This window comes from Grus americana, chromosome 8, assembly GCF_028858705.1.
Source record: "Grus americana isolate bGruAme1 chromosome 8, bGruAme1.mat, whole genome shotgun sequence".
Lineage (NCBI taxonomy): Eukaryota > Metazoa > Chordata > Aves > Gruiformes > Gruidae > Grus > Grus americana.
In genome coordinates, this window is record NC_072859.1 from 28982751 (window position 1) to 29004292 (window position 21542).

The 21542-nt window shown below is 40.4% G+C and overlaps 1 protein-coding gene across 8 annotated transcripts in view; it reads right to left on the bottom strand.

Moving 5' to 3' along the window:
• Positions 1-4499, bottom strand: part of EPS15 (epidermal growth factor receptor pathway substrate 15) — a 52829-nt gene extending 48330 nt beyond the window's left edge. For 5 of the 8 annotated variants that reach the window (XM_054833591.1, XM_054833588.1, XM_054833586.1 and 2 more), the window contains exon 1: positions 4408-4499. In XM_054833591.1, the coding sequence (XP_054689566.1) occupies positions 4408-4449 (42 nt within the window). In that variant the 5' untranslated portion in view covers positions 4450-4499. Of the gene's footprint in view, positions 1-4077; positions 4240-4407 lie in introns of those variants that run through there. The other 3 variants (XM_054833587.1, XM_054833590.1, XM_054833592.1) reach the window with 3 other exon arrangements.
• Between the last annotated feature and the right edge of the window lie 17043 nt (positions 4500-21542).

The following is a 21542-nucleotide window of genomic DNA, read 5'->3' on the forward strand; positions in this document are numbered from 1 at the left end:
TCCTCTAAAACACAGCAAGAATCCCAGCTCTCTATTTCCAAGAAGGTAAGAAGGGAAGGGATAGAGGAATAAAGCACAAGCAGTTCCTCTCAGTGCTCTTCCACCATTGGAGGCAGCTTCTCCTAAAGTTTGAGGATGGTACGAACTGAATCCAAAAAGACAACCATAACTACCAGGGACTATCCTACTTGAAACCTCCTCTACGGCAGTGGGTAGCCTGGACACAGTACTACTAAGATTACAACCAAGAGATAAAACAGTAAGAAAAAAACCAAAACAAAACAGCTAGCCAAAATGCAGGTACGTTTAAGGCAAACTGGTTTTCTTACAAAGCCCTTTCCAAACAATAATCAACTTGTCTCTTTTTTCCCCTATTGCTTTACCATCTTACCTGAAGTATTTCATGGTAAAGCTTTCTACCACTTTCCATTCTATAACCCAGCATATCTCCTACAGCAATAACAAAAGGATAATAAAATTTTTACTGTAAATTTATATACAAATATTACCAAGTACTTTGATATTCAGCACTTTCATTCCCAATGAACAGCTGAAGCATGCACAGAAACTGCCATCTTCTCTCTGCATACATGTCTGTCACTGCATAATTAAGAATGGTTCAATTTAATTTTCATATCACTACAGGAAACCTCCACCATCTTCTAATCAGTACTGAACAAAGCCTGTATAACATGAAAGAGTAGATCCACTGCCTTTTTAGATGCAGTGACTTCTCTAACATGGTTGAGGCAGTATCAATCAAAAAATTAAGTTCTATCTGCTTTAGGAGCAGTCAACCTCCACTTTACACAAGTTTAAACACACACACACGTGCATACTCAGATTTCCTCATCTTTCATGGAGGACAGAAAAAGGAACAATAGTTTGTTCTTCTTACTGGGGTGAGAGATCTAAGATCTTAAATTAACATTTTGTTGATCCTTTAGAAAAAAAAAATCAGAAGTTTGCCAGACACCTCAAAAGCTTTGTCTCTATGTTATATATAACATATATATTACTATGACATTGTCATTCATACTGTAAGTATTTGCATCCTATGTATTTCAGTAACAAGATGTGAATCCTGGCACCGCACGCAGTAGACGGGTATCTTGCTTACCCTCAGCTGTAATATTCAACAGTTCCCTTCAACAAAAAAGCACAGCATTCTGGACTCTGTGACACAACATTGAGACTTGGAGCTAGTTAGGATACAAATTCACATTGCATGACTTTGTCCTGTTTACCAAAGCAACTCACTACTTTCTAAGATGACTACCACATTTTTCTCAAAAAGCATTCCACGACATCAGGAAAACACACACAGAAAGTTATCTTCCCATTCTCCCTGAATATTTCTTTACAGTCCTACCCCAAACTGTGAATTTCCCCCTCAATCACACATGTAGTTTTTCAGAATAAACTGGGAGAGAGGAGGAGATAACCACCTTCATTTTACAACACTCTTTCAAGTATACTTGGTGAAATAAATTTCACCTCAGCTACATGGTCCTGAAATATTTTTACTAATCAGCCAACAGAATACAATTAGCACCACAAAGTTTCAAATTACTTAAATGGAGCTTTGATATTCAAATAAAGGGTGTCCAGCCCTCTCAGACACTGCAGCTGCGAAGCCATTTGAAAACACCCTAGTCTCATGTGGAAATACCCAACTTCCTAGCCATGTTCAATCAAAGTCAAACCAAACACGGGAAAGGGGAAAAGAAACTTTGACACGATTGTGAGCTTGACTGCAGGTTAATATGCCTCTTATTCTCTGCATGTGCTGTACAGCAGAAAGTACCGATCTGCATACTTTTTGTTGCTGGTGTTAATAACTGCTCTAACTGCAGCCAGTAACTGTACCCCCACCTCCTGTACTGTCATTTTCACTTCCTCATGCTCATCTCAACAGATTCAGAACACTGAAAAATTTGTTATGACTTTTCATAACCCTGAAATTCCAGAAGTTAGAGCCTACATTGAAATTATCTTTAGGCTTGCTTGACTTTCTAAGATGATTCTTATGCAACACAAGAGAAAAGAAAAAACAAAAAAGAACACCCCCCCCCCCCAGTGGTCAACAACAACAGAAATAGCTTCCTCAATTTAACCACTGATGTAAGCTGTAGTCACAACGGTTTTAAGGATACCGGCAATTTTTCTGCTTCTGTCAATGTTATCACATCTGTATTTAGTCCCCCTTCCATGTGACCAAAAAAGTAAATAAATTCTACAATGAAAGGATTACACAGCCTGTAGGCAGTAAGGTCTTGCTGTAGAATGCACCAGAGCAGACACTCCTCCTCTCTCCCCAGATAAAGAGCCAGAATAGCCCAGGCCTTTAGACCAACAGAATTAAGGCTACTGGTCTATGAAAACTTTCTTCCTCTTCAGTAAGGAGATGTTTTAAACTTTTTTCTTTCACTTGAAGACTGTTGAAAGAGACACAGAAAAGGCTAACCTAACATTTTTTAATATTAAAGCAAGCTTTCACAGAAGTTACTTCATAACTATCTCTAGACTTTTAAAGACACATTTATTTTCTCCATATATTTGAAGTTCATCTTTTTACTGAACCATCCTCCTTTCTTTCCTTTAAATAGTTGATGATTTTCTCAAAAGTCAACCACATAAGTAACTGCAAATTGAGTAGTCTTGCTGCCAACTTTTTAAGTTTACTTCTATGTGCTTAAGTGACTAACTCTTATTTACCAGCTTTACCTTCTGTAAGCGTGACCAATTGATTATCAGATTGAGGCATCCCAAGCCAGGAGCCTGTGCAACAGGCCTGCCTCAGGCTTATGTCAGGTAGGAATGCAAATTTCTTGTGTCACTGCTAGATGAAACAAAAAAGTACAAAAAATTGCAGCTTATTAGCTATCAAATCTCTAAGGAATAAGACACAGTTCTAACAGTACAGGATAACTTGTATGAAGCAATTCTACTATCATCAAGAAAAAAATGCAAGCAACAAAGATTTAGGCAAAGTGAGATCACCTGAGCACAAAATGGTGCCAAGAGTCTCCGAGTTTTAAGACCTTCACCTTCAAAGCCCTTCATTATTAGGCACCTGTGCAGGCAGTATGCAAAAATGGTGCCCCCACACCATGGGGCCCACCAAACAACAATGTAAAATGACTTCCAAGCACTATCTTTGGAGTTAAGTTTCTGTAAAAACAAGACATTAATCTCTCCCTTCCAAGCTAATTTCTTGCACACTGCCCACTAACACGCTGACACTGTTACTTCCAGAGGCTCACTCGGAGCTGCTTCTCCCCATGCTGTCAGCTGCAGAGCTCCGGGAGCCGAGCAGGGAGGCTGGGCCGGCGGCTGCCCGCACAGACCGCGGGGCGCTGGTACCTAACCCTGGGCTATCGCGTTTCAAACCCTCAGCGAGCACTCCCCTTGTCTCCGAGTTCACCACCTGCCTTCAAAATTGACGGGACGGGGTTTTTTTGTTGTTGTTTAAACCAGGTGCCCTGTGTCTTTCTAGAAGACAAAAGACCAACCGCGATCACAGCCGCCGCAGCCCAGACCTCTGCGGGCTGCCAGGCTCGACCGCGGCGCTGCCCGCCCCAAGGGCCCCTCCCGGCCGAGGGGCCGCCTGCGGCCGTGCCCCCGCAGGCTGGGTTCTCCCCTCAGCCCCGGGCACCTGCAGCTGGGCAGGATCTCGTTTCACGCCGGCGGCGCCCCCGGGCCGCGGCTCGGAGTCACCCGGGCAAGCTCGGGGGTGGCTGCCCGCCCCTTCCCTCACCAGACACACCCCTGCCCCCCGCCGCGCCCCAGCCACCACCTGACAGCGCCGGCGGCCGTTAGCGCGGCCGTTAGCGCGGCGGGCACACAAAGCCGCGCCGCCAAGGGGCCCTGCGGGGAGCACCGAGCCACTCCCCAGCGGCATCGAGCCGGCCCCGCCACCAGCCTCAGCGCCGCGGGAGCCGGACAGCCCCAGGCCCCGCTCCTGTCCCGAACTCCCCCCGCACCCCCATGAGGCGCCAGGCCTCGGAGCCCGCCGGCAGAAGGAGGCGAGCGGCGGGCAGGGGTGGGGAGGGCGCGGAGGCCGGCGGGAGGTACCTGTGTCAGGGAGAGGTGGGCAGCCATGCTGCTTCCATCATGCACCGGCCGGGCCGCAGGAAGGACGCGCCGCGGCCCCGGCACTTACAGCCCAACTTCAGCAACTTCCCCAGCCGGTCCCAGCCAAAACCCGGCACCGGATCCCCGCCCGCCCGGCGGCCAGAGCCTCCTCCGCCAGCACACGGCAGCCGCAAGCAAAACCGGGCGCCGGAACCCGTTTGCCGGAGCCGGAGCCCACTCGAGGCAGCTGCAACAAAAACCCGGAGCCGGAGTTCTTGGCCTGATGCGATGGCCCAACTCCCCGCTCCCTGTTCCTAGCCTTTCCCTTACCCTCTCTGTTGGCCCTGCTTCTGCTGTAGATGCTTCAAGCATTTTGAACGGTTACAGTCCCCTAGTTTAGTCATGACACAGGTGGGGGAAGTCCCAAAACAGGAGGTGCATCAGGTCTGGGCTCGGTTGCAACAGAATTGGGCACAGGGCCCAGGAGGAAGCAGCACATGAGCCCAGCAGGATGTGCTGACCCGACATGTCCTCTCCTGGCTCAGCAGCAGCGAGGGGCAGCCCTGTGCTTGGCCTCTTGCCTCTGTCTCTGCTCACAGGAATATTAGATGCCTGCCCAGGCAACTCTTGGTTGCATACATCCATCTCCGCATCAGACTGTTGGTGCTTGGTGGAACAGTGGGTCTTCTGCGAGGGGAAAAGCAGAAGAAAGGGGATGAGCAACCCTTATGACAGGAGAAACCGTGAGACAACATGGGCAGCAAGAGGAGCAAGTTGGAGTGGGAAGCCAACTGCACCACATTCTCCTAACTCGTGAGAAACAATTGTGTACAAACTGGCTCAAAGCAGTATTTCTCTTGCTCTCTCTCCCGCTTAGGGCCCCAGCCTCACCCAGGCAAATGTCCCTCTGCCACAACAGTGCCAGGGCACAGGAGGGCACGAACTGTTCCTCCTGTACCAGCTCACACCCACACACTGGCAATTTCAACTGCTATTCTGAGCTCTTTGCACTACCACATCGTACATCAGGCACCGAGGCTGGACAGAAAACATCCCTCTTTTTTACTTTACCCCAAGATGGATTATGCACAAATATAAATTTGAAATACACATTCAACCCAATAAGAGGAAATTACCTACACTCATACTTGATTATTGGAAAAGTTTTACAATGTGCTTTGTTTTCTTTCTCTGTTCTTCTCTACCACTCTGCATTTTTTTTGTCCTCTTCAGCTGTTTCATGCTTGTGCTAATGCTCACGCCCCACCTCTGCATCCTGTCGTTCCTCAGCTAAGCAGTCATTCTGAGCTGCTATTTCTCATCATCTGCCATGAAACGTGGGATTACTCCTTCCCACCTATTCTCTGACAAAGGTTTTATAGAAGCTCTGCTTTACCGACCTGTTTCAGCAAGAAAAAGAGGATATGGAGTGGAAGAATATAAAAAGCAAACAGAATAGATATAAACATATTCACACCATTCACATACTCACTGTCACACCTCTATTCCACCTCACATTTCCTCCTAAGTAAAATCCCTAGAAAATAGCGCAGGCTATTATATTTCAAGGTTGATTTTTTTCTTCTTTGATTAAAATTTGAATACTATCCCACAATAATTACTACCTGGAAATGAAACCAGAAGATTGTAAAACTACAGCTGTGTCTCCCTGGGGACAGCAGTATTTGAGCCCGTTAGTATTTGGGAAGGGACCCCTCAGTAGAGATTTGGAGGGCCTGGGTTTCTGTCAGCTGCCATGATCTCCCATGGATGCCCTTTGCTGTGTCAATTGTTTTTTCCTTCTCTTACTCTCCTCTCCCCAGGCGAGGAGAACAGCTACAGCTTGGCAGCAGACTGGTGGCCTCTCTGGAGAGAGGTTACGCCCAGGCTGATGTCTTCACATTGCAAACAGAAGGAAAATGCAAAACAGGGTAACGGGACCTGGCTCTGGAGGGAGAGGCTTGATGTTGAGAGCCGTTGCAAGCAGGATTTTGTGGGCAGGCTATCTGACTCGACAGATGTGTTCTCGCTGCTGTTCCCTTTCTCTCTGCTGGGTATTGCATCAAGTGTTTCCCATCTGGTCCAGGACTAGACCCGCAGCTGCAGTGAGGCTACTGAACTAAGGATGTTGAATCAAGGGACACCAGGGACTTGCAAGGGTACTCGCCTCTCCCAGCAGAGCCCTTCGTGCACGGCACCTCACCCACAGCACGATTCAATGTCCCATGTCCCCTCTGAGCAGAATGTGCTGTCCAGGAGGCGTTTCTGCTCCGGCCGAATGACTGCCCCCAAGGGCCTGACCTTCCTGAAGCCTCTGGGTTAGAAAATAAACACAACAAACCCCACCGCTTTTCTCCCCCAAACTGTGAGGTGCACAGCAGTCTGCTGAGCCAGAAAGCCTTTCCGTACTGGTATTGAGCTCTCCTCAGCAGCAGCAGCAGCCTATGAGCTGCACTTGCTGCTTAGGAACTAGCAGGCAGGACCAGGTACACGGTTACATACCTTCATGTCCTGGCCATGCATATAGCACGCTTGGCTTCTCTGAGAGGTAGACAGACTTTCAAAACACACAGTCATCATGCATGACCACTCTGTCCACAGTCAGATTGCAATAATCACTCAAGGTAACAACTGTGGCCTCTGCAAATTAAAATAATAATGAGTTCCATTCAATCAACGCTGATGGGTGCAATCTTTGCTGTTGTTGAGCATTTTGTGCCTCCCACAGACAAACCTTACCTTGTCTTGGATGCCTCCAACCACCCAAGTTAAAACAACTATCTCACAGCCTCAGACATCTCTGTAATAATTACAGCAGCACTTGTCAGCCTGCTGACAATGACTTCTTGTACTGTAGATTTGTGTGAATCTAGAATGACAGCTCCCAGAAGGAAATAGCTATTTGCTTCTAAGCTGGAGTCGAAATGTCATCTCCTGGCATAGGGTCATAAAACTGGCCTTCATATTTATTTTCTGCCAAGAGAAAAATGAGGGCTACTAAAATCTACCTGAAACCACTGGCAGGTTTGCAAAACAATGTCCTCCAACTACTTTTTTGGCTTGGCCACGAGCAGCTCACTAGGGCTTGGCTGGGGTGGCAGAGCTCCTGAAATCAAGAACTGGGGGACTTACTAAATGTACCTCTCCCCTTATTTGCCTCTCAGTGGAAACCCTGTTTTTCTGTCTCTCCCTTTGCTAACCCCATGGATCTTGGACTTTTACAGTATCTCCTGCACTCAGAATTGTGTAGGTGGTGAAGGGGTGGTGGGATTGTGGGCTGGGGTTTTGGGAAAACTTGTTAAGAACATACAGTCAAAAGGTCAATGAACTAGATAAAAACATAAATTAACCAGTTTCATTTTATATCTTCTCACATGCAACATGAATTCTGCAGGAAATGTGTTTATCTGTAATCTGCTCTGTAATAACAGCTATATGTTGATGTATTTCTTGTAAGACCCTTTAGTACAGGACACTTTTGATACCAAAAGGACACAGAGAACAGTATTAGCATGCTATTATTTATAAGTATAATAGGAGTTTCTATGATTCTAAGTACTGACATTTTGGCAAGTGGGTACCAGATCTCGGTGTTCTTTATTGTTTCTTCAAAAGTACAATGCACAAGGTTAAGTCTACACTGGACAAACAAGTGGCTACTAATAAATCAAAACCAGCCAAATAGCTTGTGAAGAATGGGGCTTGCACCAGTGCAGCTACAATAGCAACAGCATAGCCGTTTTGGTGCAAATCCCCATTGTAAGATACTGCCTAAGTGTATAAAGTGAGTTGTTCTACTACAGTTGACTTGAATTTGAAACCTGCACTGCAGCAAGACAGTGTAGAAAGGCCTTACACAAGTCAGAATCAGACACTAATGACCTCTGTGTTTTATAGATCTCTTAAGATCACCAAATATCTTTGTTAGTATAGCTAATAACATTGTAATGTCCACTGTCTCCCTGGAAATAACATCTTAAATGTCTATCCTTTCCTTAATATAGCTTTGTTTACATTATGGATCAGCACACAGGAAGCCCATTATTTTTTTTCCAAAACAACACGTAGGCATTTAGTATGACTTGTTCTGCTTGTTCTAGGAAAAGTATTATTACAACCCATGAACACTCAGGAGGGTGACTAGAGGAATGACTCACTCCTGCCTCCTGCATACCTGAACGTGAAATGACATACCCAGCTTTCTGGAATTTCAGTGCACAGCAAATTAGTAGCTCCAGTATTACAAATACAGAATTAAGGATCTAAATGTCAGAAGGATTAAACCATTTTCAGCTTTACAGAACAAAAGGAACTAGACACATTGACACACAAAATCCTGGCAAAAAAAGATTTACTATTCTATGATCAAAGAATGAAATACAAGGGAACTGGCTCACAGGTAAGCAGAGACTGCCTTATGTTGCACAGGTTTTAGAAAGCCGAGCAACAGCCGTGCTCCTGATAGACAACAGCAGTTTTTCACACCGATTATTGAGAATTTCCTCCTGAGAAATGAGGAAGATCATAATACAAAATTTCAATGACCTTTTGGACCAAAGGTACCTTTTATCAGAAATCTCAGAGTACTTTCCAGGACTAGCGACACAAGTTGTTTTAGGAAGTCACAACTGCAGGCGTGCCTTTAACTAGAAATACACCCCAGGATATGCTTTATATGCTCTTTACATTTTATGCAGCTGCAAGTTTTCTAGACGTAGGGTTACTGATAGGCTGGTATGTTTTATGGCCACAAGAGACCATTACAATAATCTAGCCTGACCTTCTTTGCAGATCTTCCATAGAGATCTGGTAATTTTTTTGCATAAAACCTGTCGTGCGAGTCCTACAGTGTACCTTCTAGGAGGATGTCTAGTTACTAGAGTATGTACACTGATCAGTATGAAAACTGCATAGGAATAATCTGCTAATTCCTCTTGTGCTGTGCTCTTGGCTCCTCATGGTGGTTTGCAGACTTTCAAAGTTCTAGCTGTCTTGGAAGTGTTTTAAAGCGGGTTGTGGCATGATCAAATTTTTACAAAACTGTAGCAGTATTAAAGAAACACAAACCAGGATATTAAGGTATCTTTGCATATTCCTTTATCTGAACAGTGTTTTCTGTTCAGATGTTCAGAAATACTTGAATGTATCTGAATTTAATTTCTTCATCTGGTAGAAACAGAGTACAGTATGGAATAATTGTACCTCTGTGTTTTTGTAAAATGATGTCATTTATATTGCAAATATTCAGAATCCCAAAGGGCAAAACTATTTTTGAACTGTGATAATTAGAAAGAACAATCTTGAATTTTTATTAAGAGATTGGAATGTTACAGTTGATAATAACCTGAATAAGGCTTGAATCTCAAAACAATTACATTTGATGGAAGAGTTGGCAAATTTAACATGCAGCACTACAGACCCATCTATACCATTTTAAAACATACACAATTTATCTTTTCATTAAGAGTGTAAGCATATTTTCTCCAATTAATTTGTATGAGTCAATGTCATGGGGCTATTCCTCATGCCCCAAAAGATTTAGAGAATATGTAGATACATACAAGAGGTCAGTCTGACCTCTTTGTAAACTAGATGGATGACACAGAGCAGAGCAACATTTTTCACATAGGATTTAATTTTTAATTCAAGATCAGAGGGCTGGAGCACCTCTTCTATGCAGACAGGCTGAGAGAGTTGGGGTTGCTCAGCCTGGAGAAGAGAAGGCTCCGGGGAGACCTTAGAGCAGCCTTCCAGTACCTGAAGGGGCCTACAAGAAAGCTGGAGAGGAACCGTTTACAAGGGCATGGAGTGATAAGACAAAGGGTAATTAATGGCCTTAAACTAAAAAAGGGTAGATTTAGATTAGATATTAGGAAGAAATTGTTTACTGTGAGGGTGATGAGACACTGGAACAGGTTGCAAAGAGAAGCTGTGCGTGACCCATTCCTGGAAGTGCTCAAGGCCAGGCTGGATGGGGCTTTGGGCAACCTGGTCTAGTGGAGGGTGTCCCTGCCCATGGCAGGGGGGTTGGAACTAGATGGGCTTTAAGGTACCTTCCAACCCAAACCCTTCTATGATTCTATGATCATATTTGTAACCCAGAAAAAATCTTCAATAGGCACTAATTTGACATGATGTCCAGCTAATACAGTAGTTGGAGATTTAGCCGTTCCTTGTACAGCTTAATATATGCTCTGACAGAAATAGAACAAGCGATACCACTGCTGAAACAGCAACAGTCTTCATTATAAATTAAAGACATCAGTATTGTAATGTGTGTTGTATATTTGACCAAAATGAGGGTTGAAAACTAACACGGTAACAAAGTAGCAGGCAGAAAGGCTTCTACCAACAGTTTCTTCTGTTCCCTTTTTCCTTAGGTATGTTGTCCATAAATCCAGGGAATGCATGGCTTGCCTTTCTGAAACAATTACAAGTCTATTACATTTTTAAGTAACTCAAAAACATATATATAAAAAATAATCTACACACTGAATTCCCAGCATTTCCCTAAGCTAGAGCTGATTCACTCTGCACTTCACTAAGATTATTAATTCATTTCAGAATTATAAGATACATGAAGTAATTAGGTAAAAGAGCATGCTACTGTTTCAATTTTTTTCTTCTCATGAAATGGTTTGTCTTTAAGACAAACTCATGACTATTTATGGCATTACTGTAAATCTTGATACTAGCAAGTGTTTCTTCTTGAGGCTTTCCTTTTTTGTCCTCCTAATTCTTATTATCTTCTAATATATTCTTACCTTCTCAATTTTCTTTCATTTTCATCTAGTCTTAATTACAATCATAACAATGTGAAAATGGTTTTGAAATTATGAAAATAACACTGATGCAATAATGTTGGTCTTAAGATAAAAATCCCAACCTTCCCAAACCACAGTAACCTACTACCTGCAACCCAGTCTTCAAGCTGAGCAACGATTCAGGCATTAACACAGCAAAACACTTAAAACACACATTTAAATTCATTCTTATTCAGGACAACACAATAGTCATGTTTAATTTTACACTAGTAGTTAAAAACTTTCCTAAATTTAAATCATATTCTGCTTGGTTTCAGCAATAACCTCTCTCATGTATGTGAACTACAGAGACAAGACTACAGGTGACAGAACAGAGATCTTGGCTGGGTTACGGTGCAGTGAGGAGATGGGTCAAAAGCCTTAACAATAGTGGAAAATCAATTGTATTTGAAAAAGCATTAATGATTTTGCCCTCAGAGTAGACAAGGACAGAGATGATTCAACCATGTGAGTTAACCATGATTAAGCCACATTCAAAACCATGCTAACTAAAATATGTGTTTTGGTGACTTTGTTGCTATGGAAAAGATCACAAATTATTGACAAATATAGTGACAAGCAAGAGCAAGGCATTACTTGCCTGCATCTGTATCAGTCCTGTGTGCTGTAAGGAAGACTGCAGGTTGCACTATCACATACTACATTGCAGTGTTCTTTCTGCAGACAGAAGCAATTTGGTGTGAGTCTATAGGAATCTCTTTCTGCTGCACTACCCCTTCTCAGAACCACAATCCTGCTATATGACCATAAATGAGCAACCACAATGTGGGATTATTTTTGACTTACAGCTCTGTAGCAGAGAGAGGAATCTGTTCTATTACTCGGCCAACTATTGCACAACACTGGCAGGCAAAATGTTCCTTTAAGTGCAAAACATATAATCCCACTGGTGTCAACATGTAAGACTGAGGAATGTTGCCTTCAAATCTCTGTTTTCTGGACTCCTGAATTAGTGACATGTAATTAATTTTTTTCATTTTTCTAAATCAGTTTGGTATTGTCAATAACAGTAATGTAACTTGACTGGTGAGACAGGCCCTAAAATATTTTCCTTTATGAAAAATAAAAAAAAAATCAAAGACTGAATATTATCCCATTGCTGTAAAGTATGAGTGCAGTGAATAGGTCACAATTTAATATATGTTCTCGTTTGGTTGCACACAAAATGCAATTGAAACATGAACTATCCTTAAAGATGACCAAATTATTTGTTTAATGACTGATTTGTTTTCTGTTTGGGTTTTGCTTTTTTTTTTTTTTTTAAGATTAAGTTGGAGAAGTAATACAGCACTGATTCAACCTCGATAGAACTGTTTAAGGCGTGCATGTGACTGAACAGATGCAGAAGAGCAGTAATTGAATTTGAACTCCATCAGCTGACAAGGACTTGCTTACCTCTGTGTCACCTTAGGTTTCTTTCTTATCATCTTTAATAAATGATATTTCATCAGCTTCACCTGTTGTGTTCAACAGATGTAGCTACAAAAGCATGGTGACCATTCATAAAAAAAAGTTTCCTTAACTGAGTTTTAGTAGCAATTAAAGCAGCCACAGAAAGTACTTCCAGTGCAATAACCACTGCGAGTCGGAAAACTACATAATGGATTTCAGTAGTTTCACAACAGCTTTTCAATCAAACTTGCTCAGTTTACAAATAAAATTACATTTAAATATATTCTGGCCTTAAAAATGCACCCCAGAATCTGAAAGACAGGCTGAGTTAACTCCCACTGTTATTGGCAATATTAATTTAAATGAGATGTGTAAAAGCTGAGAAGCAATTGAATAATGTGTGGGTATATTTATACATACCTATCTATATCAGATTACCAAAATTACTGATAATAATGCACAAGTATAAAACCAGCCAGATTTTTCAGATTCCCAAATCAATTTAATTTGTGTAAATATGACAAACAGATTTGTCCTTCTTTAGAAAGACAAACCCCTCAATATGCTCCTAAGACAAATAGATATGATGTATAAAAATGACACAAAGAACACTGAGGTCCAAAAGAGGAAAGTATTGAGGTTTTCTTCCTAAAAGAATCTCCGTGATTCAAAAGGCATTCAAATTACATCCAAAACTGAAACACTGATTGTCAGTCTCTTCCTGTTTACTGAAGAGATATAATTTGTTCCTGTTCAAATCAAGTTTACCCTACTGATTTTCTTTAGAGAAATATTTGTAAAAAATGATTTAATGAATTTCTGTCTCCTTTCCTTGCAATAGCTCTAAATGATGGTAAATTACATATATACAGATAAGCATGAGAAAAAAATACTTCAAAATCATCAGTAGAGCTATTTAGTTAACTGTAAAATGAATATATATAGATGAGATACTTAATTTAACTCCAATTCTCCTAAGTAGGGAATAAATCCAAGGCTAAAAATTAGCTCTGGGTCTCCTGCATAGGACTACAGAACAAATCCATGAGCTAGATGGCACAACTGTTGGCCCAAAAATACAAACCGTACGGGCACCTTGCAGAGTTCAAGGTCAAGAAAACCTATATTGTTGTCTTTATAAATACAGGTATCTGCTGTTTATTCTTGCTTTTCAGTATCCTTATTTTTGTAGTTGGGATTCTCAGGTATGTAAGACGTCTGTTAACTCCATACAACAGTTTGTGACAGGCCTGGATGATATCACTAAGTTTACTGTATTCAAACACAATTTATTTTAAGAAGTCAACATAATATCTAATTCTGATAATTTCAAATCCCTTCTTCCAGTATATGCAGTACCTACAATCGCAACTTAAAAATCTACAGTTATCCTCAGTATAGGATTGAGGCTTGTGTTTACAGAATATTTAAAAGATTGAGTTACCAATAATGTCACACAGACAGAGGCTTTGAAAAACCTTGGTGTGACAGATCTCCATCTTTTGCAAAAATAAAGCACAGGAAACAAAGCTGATATCCATAGCATCTCAGAAAGATTAGTTGGCAATTAAAAGAATGACATAGAAGATCTGTTTGGTGGGGGTTTTTTTTTGTTTGAAGTTTTGGGTTTGTTGGGTTTTAACCATGTATTTACCACATGCATTGGACAGCAAATTGGAGCAGATCCTACAACCAGGCTTTTTTGCTGCCAGTGAGGCTTGAAAGGGGAAAAGTATCCAAAAATTGCATGGATGAGAAAAATTTTGATCAAGGTCTCTGATAGAAGCACAGAGGCTTGGATCACTCCCTTGGGTTTCTAAATCACTTGACAGATGCATTTCCAGTCAGGTAACAGGGAATACTGTATTATTTAACCTAATTCCTACTTCAAGATACATGGTAGAGGCAGGACGGGGGCTTGGCCTGTGTAACAACTGGCACAGATGAATGCCAGCCAGATGGCATTACTCTAAAAGAGTTCTCTTGCCCAAAACGCAGCACCTATGTCCTTTGCAGATTTTAAAAACAGCAGAAAATCTCTCTCTCTCCACCATTATCGTACAGCTGACTTTTTTACATACCTGCAGTTCTGTCCCCTGCCCTTGAAGCTTTGTAATAACTTAACAAATTGATCGTATGAGAAAAGCATTTATTCTACTAACAAGATCCAAATAGGCAGAATTTTAATTGGACTTTTTTTTCCCTTTTCTTTCAGGTACCTCAATTTGGTAACATTGCTGAAATAACGTTCATCAATTCCTGTAGCTCTTTTGGGACTGCTAATTTAAAAAGTTATTAAACTTAATACTTGAGTAAGCAATGTAGTATAAAGATCTATTTTTGATCAGATGAGCAGATGAAGTATATGACAAAAATTACTAACATTTTAGATGTGCAAATTGCACATATACAATTATTTGATTAAATGAACTGTGTGTGCTACTTCTAGCAGGAAGAAATACTTCCAAGCACCTCACTCAACCTAATGTCAGACTTTTCATGCACATTGGATAAGATCTGCCCAAATATAATAGATGTACATTTAATCAATTTATTATAAACTATATTACTTAAGTCTGATCCTCATCACCAGAGGACTCAAACTTTGGTGATAATCTGGGGTTTTGGCTCATGTGAAAACCTATACAAAGGAAATATAATAATCTTGAAAGAGACTCTATGACAAAATTACATTTGTCCCTCAAGTCTCCTGGCTGGTTCTAGATTTACCATTACTTCCATCACTGCATTACATGAGCCAAATTTCCTTCTCTCATGCACAGCTGCTCCCCAAGTCCATAGTTTCAGTGTATTCCATGAAGAGAAGATGGTCTTATGTCAGTATCTACTGCTTGTAAAGAAATCTCTTCCATCTCCCGCCAGCATGTTATTCAACAGTCACAACAGAGCTACACAATGCTGATGAGAGGGAAGTCATGTGTTCCACTGAAAATCAGACAGGGAAATGCCTAAAACTGCAAGCTGACTGAAAGAGTAAAAGGAATTGAGTCAGCATTCTGGGGAAAGGAAGGAATAGGGAGGGGTGGAACAAGCAGTATATTCTTCCAAAAAAAGTATGTTCAAAGCAGCTAACATATTAAAAAGATAAGTGCTACTAGTATGCCATAAATAATACAAAATTTACTTAATGCACCATTAAAGTTCATGGATCAAACCCTCTTTCCTGGCCAAGATGTACTTCCATAACAAAGGCTCTAAGAGAGTTGGTTATAGTGTTCTGATTCAGTACCCAGTTCATCTCTAGCACTGTGATGGGAAAGGAGATGATTCATTAATGGAGGGAGCCAAATTGCAGTTTCTCTACCCTACAATCCCTTTAAGACACTGTTTTAATGGGCTGTAAAACAGGTTACTATATTAGCTCTTAGTCCATTAAGAACTTTTCAGTCTAAAAGAGAAACTTCCTAGCTGGGGACTTTGGGTGTTTTTCTCTTTATTTTGCACCGCCTGAGCATTGAGCACAGGCCAGTGAATATGGCCTGAGGCTTTCCACTTAGAACTTTGCTCAGGTTTCTCCAGCTGTATGAATGCTTCAACTTCTCCAAAATAAACAGAGTTTATTTAGATGTAGGATTGCACATCCATGTTTATAGATCACTAAACTTCAAATCCAATTCAAATTTCTTGTGTTTTGGGGAACTGTATCCCTGGATGCAATGTGCCCTCTGAGCATGCATAATTTGAAACAGATGGCTCAACAGATGAGCTGCCAAACGCACAAGGCCAATTCAAATGCCATCCAAAAGTAAAAGTTAAGTTGGATAAAAGTTTTCCTTGTCCCACTTTAGATAAACAGGGCCCATCTGCTTGGAAGATGCTCTTTTCTCATTTTCTGCCTTTCTACTTACTCTTTTCAAATATGGTATGCTTTAGAAAACAAATTCAGTTTTACCAGCTACCAAGATTTTATCATCTATTTTCCAATTTTTTGTTTGGTTTTTTAATAAAGCTTCAGCCTCTGAAGTTAAGAGCTTGTACGTGTTATCTGAGCTTTGATTAGAAAAAAAGCCAACAAGAAAGCAGCAAAAAATAGGGCATTTCTGGCCTTCAAGGTTGCCAAGAAAAGCCTGAAAATGTGAACCCTGACGGTTCAGAGATCAAAACTCCTTTTTAACTTATGCTTTGGTTGGCAGGGCTTAAGCACAAATAAATAATTTAAAATGCCTGGAATATGAAGTCTACTGATTTCCCATTTAAACGATCTGATACAGGGTCAGCTACCAGAAAGTTCTCCCCAGCTTGTAATACTTCCTAGCCTTTCCAGAGGACCCCCTGCCAAACATTTGGCCCATGGCTTGCCTAAGCAGAGGCATTACTCCTGCTGGCACTGTTGTGCCTTAGGCAATGCCTTCACTGTAAAGTAAACCTGATTTAAAGCTACCATATGTCTTGATTTTCCCAGAATTGCCAGTTTTTTCCAATAGGTTTTTTTTTCCTGAGGATGCACACACATCTAGGTACATATATATATCTATCTGTTAATCTGTCCATCTCCCCAAACTCTGTATCTAGTTGTCTGAATTTCTTAACATCAGGAATCCCGACACAGTACATTCAAAAAACCCAGAGAATGGCAGATTGCATACTGCAGAGTTTATGCATGAAAAAAATCGAACATTTCCAAGAAGTAATTATACTGTCTGAGCATTCACAGTACAGAATATGCCCATGTTGCTACTGGGAACAGAAATGACAGCCATCACTTGAGTAAGCCAAGCACTACTAAGATCAGTTATGCTGCAGAGTATTAACTATGCTTCAGAGTCTGCATCAGCTGACACTGCACTGATTATCCCCAGAAATCTTTAAAGTACTACAATACTACAATTAGGGATCTGTGGGTATACAGGATTCAAGCTAAAAACCACAAAGAAATTGCAAGTTGAATTAACTCCACAGCCAAGACAAATACTCAGGGTGTAAGATCGGTCCACTACCTACAAGAAAAAGAACATTGTCCTCCTTGTGTTTTAGAAATGCAGTGCAATGAGTAAATTTAATGCAGGGACTCTGTAGTGATTATATGTATGAGACATCACCCCTGATATTTAGCAGATTAAATTCCCATCCAAAAGTGTAAAGCCAAGTAGACATAGCATTCTACAGACAGAATAGGTTAATGTTATCGATATGTAAATGACAGTTGGATCAGGGAAAACTGTGGGTAGGATTTTGTTTTGTCTAAAATTGTCAGATATGTAAACCAAACTCTGAAAGACTGATAAGGCAACTGTTCAATTGCTACTGACTTTGCTGTATTCAGAAGAGCTGCTTCTTTTCTCCAGTTGGCATACTAGAAACAGCGTAATTAGAACTAGTCAGCTTAAACTGGAGAGTGTAATACTAATGAAAAGCTCAGATCCTCCTCTTTTCTTATGCAATATAAATAGCAGAGCTTAACTTTGGGTATTTACATGCTTTTAAGTCAATGGGATAAATTTTGCTCTTCATTATGTACATATAACCACATCAAAACCAATGGAACACACAAGTATGAACAACTTTTGGCCTGTTTGGCCTGAACTGGAAACACCCAACTAAACTCATGCTTTTGTTTGTTGATATCTTATTACCAAAAACATAAGGCTGCTTATCTACAAACTATATTGCAAACTTGACCAGTAATTAAAACAAACTCTTTATTGTGTATACCTCAAATAAATACACCACTGTAAGAAACTATGATGTCCTAAACATGACCAACTTCAGCTTATGCTATGGAAATGAAAGTCTCACTGTATACTGCAGACTAATTTTACAGTTAGACTTGCTTGTTAGAATATTCCTCATAAGTTTATTTTCAAAAATTAATTATCTTGGGCAATGGAAAGCAAATGATGTAACTCTCCATTTTGACAATTGTCCAGAGAATTGAGTTAACTCCAGTAGCATTTACAGATTTTAGTATTAATGTTATTGTAGCATTTGCTCAGAAGTTACGTTGCAGTTACTGTTCAAATTAAACAGTTCATCAGGGCACTGGGAAGTACGAATAGAACAGACTGAACTTTTGAAACTTGGAAGCAAATAGATGCAACAAGGCCTGGATTTTCATTAAGTTCTTGGCTTACAAACTGAGTAACAGAGCCGCCCTGTGTGTGCTGCTGCCTACGAGCTGAGTAAGATTGCCTTTGTTTCCATCCATGACATCTGGGCGTATTTCAGTAGTTCTGAGCAACTTCAGCTAAAGTCAGTGAAACTGCTCATGTTAGAGAATGGGCAAAATAAGGTTCAACTACTAAAATGTAAAATTAGGCTACAATATCATTAAAGATCTCCACAGAAATTCTGCTCTTTTACTGGGAAAAAGCCAACAACCCAAAACCCTCCTTGAAAGGATACCTCTAGAGTCCCTTAGCTAACTCTGCGAAAATAAGAACATAATATAAGAATAGAGGCAGTGGCTCAGTTCAAATAGCCCAGCGTCCTGCCTCCAGCAGTGGCAACAGCTAGTAGCCATGGCAGATGGCAGGAGTAGATAAGCATGTAGTGAGACTATCCTGGTGTTCTTCCCAAACCTCCAATAATTTACAGTTCAGAAGTCACTTTAGCTGGAGTTGTTCAGTTGGCGTGAGTGGTTGTTTTAGTCTAGACAGCTGATGAATGTGTCCTATAATATGTCCCAGGCTTTTGTCTTCCTACCACTAAGGCTGGACACCTAACCAGGGTGGGCTAGGGCTTTCCCCTGATCTTTGAACCTGGGTTTTCTTCCTGTTGATACCAAGCTGATGAAGCTGCAGGAGGTGCTGCTGTGAACCAAAGTCTCGCTTCATCTGGAAATAAGATGTGGCTGCATTCTGCACATGAGTTTGCTAGTTCACACATAGCTAGAATAGTCTCCTGACAGTTCCTGAGAGCTGCCAAAGTAGCAAAACACCCATCTGCTCTCTAAATTGAGGTCCAAGTGCAGATCATGATTTTTGGGGAGCAACTTGAGTTTATTCTGCCAATTCCGGTGGCTACTTTTCTTCTACTAAATCAATTCTCTGCTTCTTTCTCCATTTCTCATGGAAGAGAGAGAGTTCAGTAGGATGAAAATATAATTTCTGTGTTTTTGCTTCCATCAGAACAAGAAGGAAACAAATCTTTTAAGCAGGCACCTAAAAGGATTATTTTAATTCTCAGATAAGAAACAGACTTCTCCAATTTTTGGTAGAATAAACCTTGCTACCTTTGTCTCCCATCCTTACACAAGAAACAGTAACCCTAAGGAAAGATCTTTTTGGCAGCCCAAAGTCAGAGTGGTATTAGATGAGGGATTATACTGTATATAGGGCTCCTCCTATGTACAAATCCCTGGGAGTGATTCTAGATCTAAGGAAAAATTATTTGGCTTTAAACCCCAGAATGAAATGCAGAAGGAGCCAGAAACTGATTCTAAATTGACACAACTGAAACTTAGTTTTAACAGATACTCCTTTAATACTTCTAGCTATGGAAATAAAATGAGTAATAGAAGTGCTCATGGGATAGTGTTCATTCTAAATACTTGGGGTTTATGATTGATTGCTTAGGTCTAGGTTTCCTTGACTTTACTTTTATTTTCTCTTTCATCTCCTTAGATTTCCCACCTAGTACCCTAAAAATTACCATAGTCAGTTTTATGCTTAAGTTTAATGTATTATTTCTGCTATTTACCTGGTCAAAAAAGAAAGGGGAAAAAAAAAAAAAAAGAGAAGGAAAAAGATATTTTTCCTCCAGATTTTAATAAGACTTTGTACCAGACAACATGGATACTGTTCATAAGAGCCTAATAATATGCATATATTTTGGAACCTACTTGTGTATACACTAGCTTTAATTACTACCTTTGATATTGCTGTATCTATTAATGACAAATATAGAGCACAAAGAAAAAATGAACACTCCTTCCTGAAATAAACACATAAAACATACAAACCTTATGATTAGGGACAATAATCTTTAAAATATTAAAATCAATGCTTACCTTTTCCCTTGCTAAATTTGCTGTGCAAACTCTCCTGTAAAGAGTCTAAATTTTGTGAGAAGACAATGTATCTATTGCATTCTTGCAAAACAAAATGACTACAAAGGGGAAGTAACCTTATTTGAAACATATTAATAGGCCAAACACTATGTAAAGAGGTAACAGTGGGAAAGCTTTGGGAAAAGAGATTATGCTTATTTGCCTTTTTGTACCAGTGGGCTGCATACAGCAGCTGTAGTGAAGTAAACATTCCGGTTGAGCAGCATTCCTCTATATCTTTTCGAAGTCTCTGAGGAGACTAAAGTAGAAATCACTTATTTGCGGTTGAGAAAAGAGCATGGACTTCTGCATTAAATTTTAAATAAATTCTGCCCAGAGGATGATAAGATGCTTAAATCAAATAATGAGACATTACCCATCTAAGCAATGCATTAGGAGTATAAAATGTGATTCAGCATGCTGTGAACTCTAAACTCTTGTACTCAGCAAACACATTGGGCCCGTTGTTCTCAAGAATAAATTATGATGTTCTAAGTTTTATAATAAAATAATACTAAGATTACAGTGAACCGTTTGCCCTGCAAAACTCATTCCAGCATTTCTCTAGTTGCTAGATTGATTTTCAGATTACCAAAGCTCAGACTATGAGCAGATGGAAAATAGCTCGTATAACTGTTTATTCAGTATAAAGGTTGGGCAAATCTTTTAATCCTTTTGGACTAGATTTATAGTATATTTAAGTTACAGATTTTGTTAGAAGGTGCTTTTCCTATTAAATTTGTATTGCTGTTAATGCCTTCACCTCTGAACACTAAAAGACCTCAAGTGTAACTGGGACACGTGGGAGGAATTCTCTGCCCTCTGTGTAAAGGGAGTACAGAAGATGATACCCATATTTCTAAATGGCAAAGCCTCTCAGCAAGTTCAGAAATGTACTTCTTGAAGAAATGTAGAGTCCTAAAATGTCAGTTTACATCTCTTGCAACTCCCAGATAATGTTGTTATGTCAAACTGTCCTTCAAAACTGTAACCCGAATTTACCCTTTTATGAGACCATACCAAAATATAAGTTATTGTTACAAAGCTACTCAAATTTATAATGCCTTTAAAATGTGTTTCTCTGTAGACCTTGTAACAGGATTTGGTCAGTGAGCTGCTTGATTTGCTTAACTGAATACCATCACACCCTATTTTTAACACACACTGCAACATCTCACAAACTTTTCCTAGTCCTGTAAAGTATCGGTGCCAGTTAAGTGAGTCAGCTGCGTCTTTGCTGC